Source organism: Lagopus muta, chromosome 13 (genome assembly GCF_023343835.1).
Source record: "Lagopus muta isolate bLagMut1 chromosome 13, bLagMut1 primary, whole genome shotgun sequence".
In the NCBI taxonomy this organism is placed as follows: domain Eukaryota; kingdom Metazoa; phylum Chordata; class Aves; order Galliformes; family Phasianidae; genus Lagopus; species Lagopus muta.
The window spans coordinates 15337459-15350223 of record NC_064445.1 but is presented as its reverse complement, the minus strand read 5'-3'; the positions used below and the strand labels follow the sequence as shown (position 1 = coordinate 15350223).

Below are 12765 nucleotides of genomic sequence, written 5' to 3'. Positions count from 1 at the left end.
TTCTGGTTAACCTATTTGTGAACAGATTAACAAGCAAAACACTTCGATATTGTGTTGTGCTGCACTTCTCCACACTCCTTAAAACCAATCTTAGTCATTCAGTATTTCTAATATGGTAGGGATTTGAAATTAAATCATGTTTTACTGCTCTTTTCAGTGAATGAGCTTTTTTGAGAAGTTCAGTCAGGAGTTGGATTCCTCTGCTTGCATGAGCCATCTCCAGGAATCTCATTATTTACAGTATTGAGGAGATCAGATCAGTAAAGCACATCACTGCAAGCCGCTTTAATCCAATGTAAATCTTTGCTATTGTTGAAAGGACAAAGCTATCCCAATTTGTCCTCCTTCCCCACCCCTTTATTTGAGCACTAGAGTTCATGCAGTTGCATTAGTCTAGTTGAGAATTACCCCCAAAAAATCCTTAATGAAGCCCCTAAACTGATCTATCCGTATGGATGTTATTGCCAGTACAGGAGAAGGATGACACCTTTATTTTTTGTAGAGCAGCATGACTTTAGCTGGTGGAAACTGCAACACAAAATAGGCAACTGAAGTCTGTGTTGTCCTTGTACAGGTTTTGCTGTACTTTTCACCAGAGTTTGCAACTACTTGTGATAGCAGCAGAGTTCCACCGTTGTTAATCTTTTCTGCCCCATATATTTTAAAGGAAAGATAGAGAAAGTAGATGTAATAAATACAATTTCATGCAAAATAGGAAGGCAGTCTACCTTACGTTACCCTAATGGACAGTAGGAATGGTAACATGAAAGTACCCAAATATTTAACAATATTTGGTACCTTCCAAATGTAAAAACACACAACCTGCCCACCAACTAAAGAAAAGCCACTAAAGCCAAACCACCGTAAACATGTGAGCTAGCATTAAAATAGAAACTGAGCAGAGAAGGAATACTGAAAGTGATGGGGATAAAGGAAATAACTGAGTTGGAGTGAGCTGCAGCAGCATAAAAGAGCTATGCTCTTGTGGTCCAAAGTCAACTCAGTCTGGTTTTATTTCCTTCATTATTCTCATTTATGAAAAATATACCAAAAATGAGTTCAGTAGGAGTTGTAGTTTGACAAATTGTCATAAAAATGCCATGTTAGAATTTAGCCCATTTGTTTCATTGCTGTCAGTATGCAGATCAGGGAATCATAGACGTCCCGCTTAGGGAAGGGCTGGAATCTGTTGTCTGATGTATTTGTCTTGACGCAGTCCTTGAGATGAGCACCTTGTCCAAGCTGGTCTCAGACAAGAGGGGCCTTATCTGAGCTTTCCTAAGCCTGCACGTTTCTCTGTTGGGTGTTGGGCTGTAAAAACACATTTTACTGAAACTTAACTTTATGAAGCTTGTGCAGAACTTGTTATAATCTTTTTAAAAAATAAACTGAAATCTCCTTTTTCATTTCAAACAGCTTTTCAATGAAATGATTCAAGAAAATGGTTATAATTTTGACAGATCATCACCGGCATTCAGCGGCATAAAGGAGCTTGCTCGACGTTTTGCTTTAACATTTGGACTGGATCAGTTGAAAACAAGAGAAGCTATTGCTATGTTACACAAGTAATTGTGGGCTTTGTATTACTTCCTCATTCATAAATGCTTCTTGCCCAGCATGGTTGAAGTATTTCTTTAGGCTAATGCTGTTAGTTTAATACAAACCACATCAGCACTACAGATGTTAACTTTATGTCACCTAGTTCCAACTTAGGTGCTGACTGAATGGTTGCCTTCTGAAATAGGGAAAAAGTGTCCAGTGTTGATAGCACCCAATTCTTAGAGCTTTTTCTACAGTTTTTGCCTTAACGTTTTTTTGTTTTTAATGTTTTCTTAGGGATGGCATAGAATTTGCCTTTAAGGAGCCTAATCCACAAGGTGAGAGCCACCCACCTCTGAATTTGGCATTTCTTGATATTCTGAGTGAGTTTTCCTCCAAACTTCTCAGACAAGACAAAAGAACAGTGTAAGTATTTTCTTGGTGTCATTGGTATTTGTAATGATAACTGTGAAAGGTGTGCCTCTGAATATGCATGTGTGTGTTGCAGTAACCTAAAATAGAACTTCAGGATCATAAACACAACTTCACAGTGATGCAGTCACATATAATCATAAAGGATAAATTGTGTTTTACTTTTGTTTTCTCACTTTATGGTGGATGAACAGAAATCATGGTCTGAGTTTCTCATTACAAGGCTGTTTTGTTAAATAGGTGATGATTTCAGTAGTTACTGATCTTGACAAAGTAATGTCACGTTGCAGGTATTTGGCATCTTTCTAATTAATGTTTTCCACTTCAAGGTATGTTTACTTGGAGAAGTTTATGACCTTTCAGATGTCCCTACGAAGAGAAGATGTGTGGCTTCCTCTCATGTCCTACAGAAACTCTTTATTAGCTGGTGGGGATGATGATACTATGTCAGTAATTAGTGGAATTAGCAGTCGAGGATCTACAGTAAGAAATAAGAAAACAAAGCCAGCAACAGGGAAGCGGAAAGTACCTGAAGGTAGAACTTTTCTCATTTTAAAATTTACTACAGCAGTTACTCAGAAACTGAATTTGTTGATCTCTGTTTGTTAGCTTGAGTGAATTGACATACTTCAATGTTGTTGTTTGTTTGTTTTTAAAGACAGAATAAGTTTGTGTGCGTTTTGGTTGAAAGCCTGTTCATCTGAGGAGTTTGAATAGCATTAACATTGAGGCACAAAAAGAAACAGAGGCACTGCACTGTATTAAGTTACAGAAAATAAAAGTATTCTAGGGTACTAGCCAGGGCTTTGGGGGTCACGTGAGAATTTGTGAACAAAAGTTAAAGAAATTGGTTGTCAGTAACAGGAAGTACATTTGGTAGATTTACACATTCCGTTTCAGACAAGTTTAAAAAGGTTTAATACCCAGTGTTTCCTTCTAGCTGAAGAAAGCAGCAGTAGTGACAGTATGTGGATGAACAGGGAGCAGACAATGCACACACCAGTCATGATGCAGACACCTCAGCTTACTTCCACAATAATGAGGGAGCCCAAGAGATTGCGACCCGAAGAGAACTATATGGGTGTCTATCCTATGCAGCCTGAACACCACCAAGCTCCACTGGATTACAAGTACGTAACCACGTAGGTCTGCATTGTGTTAGTGTTCATACACAAAACAGTTTTTGTTTAAAATAGAATAATGGTCTTTTTAAGCACGCAAGTAACGTGGATGTTGGCTCAAAGGCAACAGGAAGAAGCCGCACGACAACAACAGGAGAGGGCAGCGATGAACTACGTCAAGCTGAGAACCAACTTGCAACATGCTATGTGAGTGAGAGTGGAATGTGACTGTGGTAGTTTGGGAAGGGTGTTAAACACGGCATTACTCTTAGATGTCTTAAGTGGGACATGTTCTGATCTTTCAGTGTTATATTTCTGCCCGTGCCGTACTTACATTTGACCTAGAATTGACATAAAAGCTGAGAGCGGTCCTGTAGAACTAGATGTCTGCTTGTATAGATTGATTGTCATGCAGGTCTTCTGTAGAACTTCCCAACTTAGACAGGTATTCCTTCTTGCCTTGGCAGAAGGCATGGAAGAAGAGAACTGGATCGTTTCTCTGTTGAGCATGAATAGTTTCATGGAAGTCTCTGAACTAGATCTAGTTTTGATCTGCTTGTTGATTTCTCCTGCCTCTCGGTACCCATTTGGAGTAGTCTTGCAAAATTTACTCTTAGAATCTTCTAGCTGGTTGAATACTTCCTTTAATAGTAGTTAGGCTTTAATTGAATTACTTAATATCTATCTGAAGGATTTGTCATTTATTGGGAGTTTTTTGCTGAACATCAGCATTGAACATGCTTTCTCTTTTCAATTCCAGTCGGCGTGGCACAAGTCTAATGGAAGACGACGAAGAGCCAATTGTGGAAGATGTGATGATGTCATCAGAAGGGCGAATTGAAGATCTCAATGAAGGCATGGATTTTGACACCATGGACATAGACCTAGTAAGAAACTCACTTGTCCTTTTAGTTTGGTGTAGATGCGGGTTTCTGCTTTTAAAGTAAGGAGGCTGGAATCGAATTTTCCTTTTGGTGAAACAAAATAATTGATGTTAATCTCTGCATTCCTAAATGGCTGTGCCACTGCCTGCGTGCATATTCCATTTTATTTCAAACTGCCACACAGAGATCAAACACGTAATAACAACGTAAGAAAATCTGTGCCTCATAATTTCTTATCCCTTAAGACTTAGCTTCATGTATTACAATGGAAGCACTTCACGTGTATGTTCTGAAGTCACTATAAGGTGTTTATTTGCTTACTTTCTATAGCCACCATCGAAGAACAGGAGAGAAAGAACGGAACTAAAACCAGATTTCTTTGACCCCGCTTCGATCATGGATGAATCGGTAGGTTAACTTACGTAAGAGGAAAATAATGTTAAATCAGTCTTAAGGTTACAGCACTCTCTTCAAGTTTTAAATGGGAAGAATGCAGTCTTTACACTGTCTTCATTAGCCCATTTTGGCAGACTGGAACAGCCGATGAAATACTTTTTGCTGTAATTCAGCTTTATAACTTCTAAGGTATTTACACGTTCATAGGATTTTTGTTCTTAACACTTTACATGTAGCTCTGTCAAATTCAGACATCTTCATACTTAAGAAAAAAATGCAGAAGTTAGCAGAGCTTAAAATAAAATAGAATCAACAAAAACCTGCATACACAATATTAAAGCAACTTCCCTGTTACGATGAACTTAGTTGAGTGACTCTGATGGCATTGCCAGTTGTCAGTGTTGGATTGTTTGGGATTTTTTAAATTGCCATATTAACTTCTACTCATAAGTAAGATAATGAAGAAAATAAATAATAGAGACAATACAGATCTATGTTTATGGAGATGAGAGGTATTTTTTCTTTCCATATGAAGTTTTAGGTCCAAAACATCCGAAGTCTGTAGTTTCTGCTTGCAGTTGCCCTTTTTTCCGACTTGATAAATCTGCAGTCTCTATTCTCTTTTAAAAAACTGCATGAGGGATTCCTTCTGTCTTGAACCACTTGTAATGTATGCAGCCATTTTTGACCTTGTGTAGCTGGTACAAAATTACACTGGAAATAACAAGCTGCAGCAACCCAGCAGAGGACAGTACAGCAAGGCTTCCTGGGAATCTTGGACAGCTTGGTGGAATTTGGAAGACGGTTACATATTTTTGCAGTGTTGTTGCAGCGTGAATCTGTTCTTGTTATGAGAGAAAAGAAGTCCTAAAAACTGTTTTAAATGCAAATCCATATATTTTGTGCTAGTGCTGATGAATCAGAGTAGGTTGTGCATCTAGCTGTTGTGTGTTCTGTTCTTGAAGTAACAGCCAGAAAGTTAACCAGTCTTCTGACTTTTTGTTTTAGAATAGCTCTTCCCTTCCTCCTCTTAATTTTAGCTCATTGATCTGTGAAATACCAGTCATTTTTATTCTGGCAACACTGAAAATTTGGTCTTCTGCGGGTGTATCTCACTCCATTTCAGTAACCTTTCAGCTTTTCAGTTTCAAAAATTAAGAGTGGGTTTAATTTGTTTCCTGTTAGCTAGTTTTCTTCCCTGTTACTTTATTTCTCATTCGTTTTACCATCGTCCCATGTAAGCCCAAGACTTGCGAGGCACTCCTTGGCTGCAGTTGGGCAGCGTCGCCACATGATGGCAGCCAGCTACAGCCTCATTGCTCTGCAAGCTGTGGTAGTCGGTTCTGAGGCTGTAGCAGCGTCCTGCTTGTCTGTGCCAGAAGAAGCTGTAGTCTGTTTCCTGCAAGGAAGGAGAAGTGGCACACTGAAATAAGTCGGTGCAGTCAGGGGGACACGATCTAGCAGTCATCCCAGTGGAACATAGCAGGAGTGGTTGACCTGGAAGCAGGACTGCATTGAACAGCTGCATCACAGAGGAGAGCTGCTCTTTAGCATAAGCTCCACCTAAATGAATTTAACTGTCTAGATGGGGAAGCTCTACTAATGCTGAGAATAATTTGTCTTAAAGTAGAGCTGTGATTGATCACTGGGTTTTTTAAATGTTTGACTTAGTGGTGAGGATACGTGCTTTCATTGGCACAGAAAAGAATGTGGCTTGCTTCCACGTGGGAAGTGGAATCTGATTCTTTGTTTCTGGAAAGCTTTCCATTTAATCATGTAGCGTTCTGAAGGACAGTACTTTTAATTCTAGCTATTTACGGGTGTTTTGCTTTGCTTTTTCACTCTTTTCCTGGCAGAAATACTGTTTTTATTACAAAATGTCAGGCTGGTGTCCCAGCTTGGTGCTGCAAGCTGACTTGTGGTTAGGAACATGGGCATGGCAGCAGCCAGCACGTGGAGTGTCTCGTCTCAGGCTTAGTTGCCAAGAACTGCACACCTGATTTCAGGTTAAGACCTATAGAATTGCTGTTGTGAAACAAGTCTAGATTAGGCAACTAATTAAAAATGACTTTGTGATTATTATCTAAAGTAATTAAAACACAGAATCTAGTTTGTTTCAAGTGTGGGGGAAAAAATTTCTATTGAATGAGGAGCCCTTTCCATATAATGACATGAATCAGAAGTGTGGTAAATTTGGTTTGGAGGAAAAATAAACTTACAATGCCTTAACGTATCTTCAAGTGTCTTAATCTTAAACCATATGTTAATTGCTTTGCTTTTGTTAAATGTGTAGTAGACTACAAATTGACACCGTTTCTAACTTTTTTTTTAGGTTCTTGGGGTGTCAATGTTTTAATACCAGAGCAGCAAATAAATCAGTGGTGAAGTCATTTTCTAAGTGGAAGAGGAAGTTTTTTCAATACAAAATTGTGGTAGATACAGTGAAATTCTGAACAGATTTTTCTCTAAGGAGAATGACATGCTTTCAAGATCAAGTGCATTGAAGGGGCAGTTTTGTTTGCCTGCAAAAAAAAAAAAAAAGAAAAAAAAAGAAAAAAAAAAAAGAAATGTAAAGGACAAGTAAACAATTTGAGGATAAGCTACACTTTTTGTTGGAAAAATCAATATTTTATTTATGTGCTATCAGTTTATTTCCGGATCACAAGAAGTATTCCCTCTTAGTTTTAACCTAACAGTCTGAGAGGTGTTTGGTACAGATTTGAGCTCCTCTCTGCATACATTTGCTGGCTGTAGTAAATAAGCACGAGCTCTGCTGGATTGCCGTTCACACCACGAAGCGAAGCGATAGGCGGATTGGTTTTCTTGTGGCAATAGAGCCAGAAGAGTGTCAGTATTTAAAACTAAACGCAAACTTCAGCGGCAGAACGTTTGTGTGGATTACGAAGGCATTATGTGGAGCAGAATTATAACCGCTTTTTGATCTAAAACACTCTTTTATTCCAAAAGCTTCATGCTAGCCTTCTCAGAAAGGTCCAGAAACTACGAGTGACCAGAAGGTAACAGGTCTCAGTCATGCTTGCCCATTTCCAACCCTGAAAGTTTGCTTGTCCTTTAAGAAAAATGTAATGTTGTGAAATTCCTTCCAGTAGTGCCACTGTATTTTGTCTCCAAATAAAAGAAGCTTATTGTAGTATGTTTGCAGAAAAATTCTAAACAAAAATTATACAGCTTATTAGAGTGTGGGAATAGGGATCTAAATTTTAAATAAAATTATATATATATATAAATTGGTGCTGATTTTATAATTGCGCAGTTTGTTTAGTTTTTTCTTACTTTTAAATTCCAACTTAAAATTATGAGGTTTCAGAAATATATTGAAAGTTTAACAATGTTTAAAAATAGAAGAGCATGAGAAGTCATGCTTTAAAAATGATTTTTAAATTTGTATTTTATATTGTTTTATCTATCTGTCTTTGCAAGCAGTCTTCAGGTTAAAGATACTTCTAACAGGTTACAGTACATTTCCTCTGTATGTAAATTAGATTGGATAATAGAAATTCATAAACAACCCATAATCTTCTTTGAAAGCTAAGCTTTAAACTTCATTTTGTGTCCATTCACAAATAAATTAAATTTGGTCTAAAACAGAGAGTGGATTTATGCCATTTTGACATCGACTCATTTTGCAAGGCTTAGGCAGCTAGACATCATCTTAAAGGAAATATTAACTTATATGACATATGTATATTTTTTGTCAGTTGTCTCTCAGTTCTCCAGGTATATTATTTTAATCATTCCATGCCTTAATACGCTTGCAATACAAGGATCTCCCAAACGGGCGAACACAAAAAGGCTTCCTGTTTTTAGACTTGGAAATAAACATCGGGCTGTGGTAGCCAAAAACCATAGGGTGTCAAAGGATCACGATGAAATGTAATTATTTTACTAAATCACGGGATAACGACAAACTCGGAACTAGGCCTGCCTAACTCATTCTGCATAAATAAATACTCATGTCTAAAAGTACTGCCTATATTGTTTTTCACACCACTGCATTTAATAGAACTGCTGAGAGGACTGTATATATGATTTTAAACTTAAGTTGATTTTTCTTACTCTTGAAGGAGTGTTTCTTTGTGAAAGCAGTTCTTACAGCTTTGTTTTCAACCAGCTAAAAATGTTTTATATATTTACCTTAACCTGTTGTCCTCCACATTCTATTGTCCTAATTGTACTGTTTTCTGATTTGTATTTATGTCTTGAGACAGTAACTTTTTGAATAAAAATAAACCTGCAGTATGTTGTATGTTTGATCTTTTTAAATCGGGGATAGGGGAGGCCGGTGAAGAAGGGGGAACGAGTGATGCAAATGTTATGTTTATAGAAACCAGAATCTTTTTCCATGTCTTTTAAGTGTTTGTCTCAGAGTTGGGATAATGTATGGAAAAACTGCACTGTTTTATATTTGTAATAAATTGTACAAGTTTTTAAAATGTGAATAAAGCACTAATTGGGTTAATAATTTAAAGTAGAAAAGTTATGCAATCATGATTGTTTGAAATATGCTTTGAGTTCAACTTGTTAAAAGAATCAGCGGTGTAAATACAGAGCGAGCTTTTCCAGAGGTTAGTACCTGCAAATAAAATTTTTAACATTTGTATAGAACTTTTACATGCCCAGAAATGGATGGTTAATTATTTTTGTGTTACCTTTTCTAAAGCCGTACCGATAGCCTTTGTGCTGCTTGCTTCTTCCTCCGACCTTTGGCCTGACGTTCCTCAGAGTGCTTTTGGTCCTGATGCTGTCCACAGCCAAACAGGCCGCTGGGTAAGGTCAGCTGGAACGGGGCTGACTGCACCTACTGCTTTCAGCCCTTCTGTGTCTCATGCACCTGATAAACGTTGTCAGCTTAACTGGCGAGAGGGGAGAAAGCTCCTTCCTGGTAGAAGCCCTGAAGGGATCCCTTGTAAGATCTTAGTGCTCCTCGTCCCTGCGAGTGGGACTTTGTGCTTCCTCACTACGCTCCTGGCTAAATCTTGCTGTAAGTTCAGTAATAATACCTCCTGGAACATGGTCTTAGTAGGTCTGAGTTGATAACGCAAGGAAAATACCCTCACTGTTCAATGTACAATCTGTTCTAGTCAGAGCTTTGGGTACAGATGCCTGTAAATGAACGAAACCTGACTTTGGAAAGGACATGTGATAAAAATGTAGAGAATAACAAACGCTTCAAAGAAAGTGGAGGCTGTCCTCTGATTCACTGAGGAGGCCGCAGGGAAGGTATTGAGGCTGAATGAAACTGAAAGGAAATAGTCATCAGATACTCTGTAAAAAAGTATTTCCTGATATTAAACAACCAAAGAGAATATGTAAGAAGCTCACGATTGCTGTTGTGTTTTTTTCCCCTTTGGATGCTGCGTTCCCGATTCAAATAGCTTGTTTTAGGGTCAGGTAATTCACTTCTTCTCTAATCTTGGTTTAACTGAGCAGTTGCCACATCAAATTATTACTCCTCGCTGTTCTCCTGATAGTTTACACGTGCATTTGTCCCAGCACACAGCTTCACAGTCCCGGTACTGCTAGCTTCCTACTCATAAAACACTTAATGCTTATTTAGAGATTGACTGCCTTTCAATCTGTAGCTACTTGACTTTGTTTTTCAGTGGCCTGATTAATGTCACGGCCTACTTTGTTCATTGAAGCATTTATTGAAACTGACAATTTTTGCTTCAGGATTCTGACAAAGTGCAAATTGGTTCCTTAAAAATGCTGCTTAAATGTTTTGACTGCTTTCGTTTAATTTTAGCTCAATTTTGCATGGATGCCCCGGCCCTGGAGACACCCAGGGTCAGGATCCAGGCACCTGGTGGAGCTGTGGTGTCCCTGCTCAGTACAGGGCAGTTGGACCAGGTGGCCTTTAGAAGTCCCTTCCAACTCTAAGGATTCCATGGTTCTGTGACTCTGTTACAATGGATTTATGATACTGAACAGCTTGTGCCGTTCCTGCTGTTCATAATTGTAGGTGCACTCTGATAGTGAGAATTTTGATGTCGGCGTCCAAATGGAGTCATTTCTGTAGAGGAGGGAGATCGTACGTGGTTGCAAAATGCAGTAATGCAGGGCAGTGTTAACAGATCCATACGAAAACAGACGATTCGTATCCGCTGTGCTGTCTTTTGCCTCCGCTGTCTTTCCTGAATTTCTTAGAGTTAATGTTAATTTTTACATATTTATAAACAAACATGCCTTTTAACAGCTGAACTTGTTGTAGATGTTGGTAGATGAGATTCGGTTGCTTTATTGTTGTGGTTTTTGTAGTTACTGCCAGGTTTTACAGGTGGAAATCACGGTAGCATTACAGAGTGAAGCTCTGTGCCCCTCAAATTACCCAAAGCGTATTAAATTGGTTTTTGGTATCTGCCTGCCAGAACCCCACATTAAAACTATTATTATTGTTTTAGAGAATGTGTTCATTTCTTTGTGATGGAACCATGAGCTGCACTTCCAGTTTTGCAAGTGAAATTTATGTTCAGCTCGTAACAGCTTGAATTCTGCCCTTCTAAAGAAGGTTTGTTAAGCTGGGTATCAAAATATTAAATCCTTTAAGGGTTCCCTGAAATAAGGAGGTGTGAAGTCAGTAATTGCTTCTCATTAAGGCGCCCAGGTTCTAAAGGGGAGGTTTGGAGGTTGACTCGTGGTGCTGGGGCTCCATCGCAGCCTTCTGCCTTGGCACTGCCAGCCTGAGTGCTGCTGGAGCTCCACGTGGCAGCTCCAGTCAGGTGCTGCACTATGGCTGTTCCAGGAAGCCATGCAGTTTGCCTCTGCTTTTTAAATAGCAGTTAAACCACAGTTCTTGAGTGACAAACCTGCAGATCTCTTACCATTTCAGCACGTTCTTCACGGGTTTATATTCTGTTTTCTTCATTTTAGACTGTTGAACTCCACCAACAGCAAAAATGCAAACCACATCCACTTGTTTTTGTTAGCGTGCACAGAAGCGCTTTGAGACATGGTGTATCTTGTGTCTAGTCTGTTCTTGGTGCTTTTCAGCTTAGAATACCGAGCTGGCTCTTACATACCTGGTTTGGAACTGTCACCTGACAGAACCTGTCTTCTGCATCTTGGAAAGAGCAGATCCTCTGTTTGCTTTTTTCTTCTCTTTCCATGAGCTCTCCCTCTGCAGGCATGGCAGTGCATCGTGCACCCAGGTTGGGTTAGGGAGGTGGCTTTATTGGTGGAAGTCTCTTGTAGTTTTCTTTCTGTTGGAGGTACTGAGGGGTTACAGTTTAAGGACGAAGCACAAAAATGCTGGTAGCTGGAGAGTCCTGTGTGTTTGCACTATCAGGAGCTTGTTTGGGAACATTTCGTTTTTCTTGCTCATTTCAGTATCTTGTACTTGGTGAAAGCAGCTTGTTTGAAGTGCCATGAAGCTAAAAGGAACAGATGCTCTACTTAAAGTTGCTTTCATTACAAATTCTTTTTTTTTTTTTAACCTTGCAACACTTCATCTTCCACATCTTCCTCTTCAGAATGACTTGTAACTTGCACAGCTCCCAGGCTCACCTGGGCTGGGTGTGTGGATCCGACAAGAAGCAGCTCTGTGTACAGCAGTAAGAGCACTAAGAAGGGGATTTCAGCTGTTTGCATTACCTCCCTTTCTCTAGGGTTTGTTTTGCATTTACCAAAGAGAATACCTTGTTTATGTTTACTGTGTTGTGCTGCTGTTCTGTCACAGGTTGTGACAGATGCTTGGGTACTGTAGTGTAGAAGTGTCATCTCCTCCTATGGTGTTGCCTTAGCCTGCAGTATTAGAGCTGGGTCACACTCCATTATTAATAGTGAAAACATCTGTCATTTACACATTGGCTGAATCCCTGCTTCCAAGGGAGTTTATGTGTATATAGAATCTCTTACTCATTAACAGCTGGGGATGGTGTGTGGTATGATCTTGCTCATTGGAGACTGATGGGGTGGTCAGTATGAGCTGGGCCAATACAGGCAGCTCTCACCTGTTGGCACAATGAGGGAATCCATTTTTCATCAGAAAACATTATGGACAAACAAAGCTGCTTGGTTGTGGGTCTTTTCAGACCATGGTAGACGGGTGTGCTGCATCCATACCTCCTACCCGTGCAGGGGGAGCGGAGTGGGGGTGCTTCTACCAGTGATGTATTAGCTGAGACCTCTTCCAAAGTCTTACGGAGTAAAGTAGTTCCAACTCATCCCAGCCTATTTTTGAAGAAGTCCTCTTGCTTGAAGTGTCCCTGTTCTGCTCTCCCCTTCCAGCACGAATGTAGAAGTGCCCTCTTACTCCTCTCCTAAAGCGATGCTGTAGCTGTGGCAAGTGGGCAGAAGCATTCCTCTTGGGGTACTGAAGTGATGGGCATGCAGGGGAATCTGCTTTATCAAATTGTCCTCTTTAACTGGCATGC

General features: G+C 39.5%; 1 protein-coding gene across 6 annotated transcripts in view; it reads left to right on the top strand.

The window, feature by feature from the left end:
* Positions 1 to 8998, top strand: part of STAG2 (stromal antigen 2) — a 70391-nt gene extending 61393 nt beyond the window's left edge. For 5 of the 6 annotated variants that reach the window (XM_048959388.1, XM_048959391.1, XM_048959389.1 and 2 more), the window contains 8 exons: positions 1417 to 1565; positions 1837 to 1965; positions 2301 to 2506; positions 2912 to 3101; positions 3186 to 3299; positions 3853 to 3979; positions 4307 to 4384; positions 6705 to 8998. In XM_048959388.1, coding sequence (XP_048815345.1) covers positions 1417 to 1565; positions 1837 to 1965; positions 2301 to 2506; positions 2912 to 3101; positions 3186 to 3299; positions 3853 to 3979; positions 4307 to 4384; positions 6705 to 6728 — 1017 coding nt within the window. In that variant the 3' untranslated portion in view covers positions 6729 to 8998. The remainder of the gene's footprint in view (positions 1 to 1416; positions 1566 to 1836; positions 1966 to 2300; positions 2507 to 2911; positions 3102 to 3185; positions 3300 to 3852; positions 3980 to 4306; positions 4385 to 6704) is intronic. The other variant, XM_048959394.1, reaches the window with a different exon arrangement.
* Positions 8999 to 12765: the final 3767 nt, after the last annotated feature.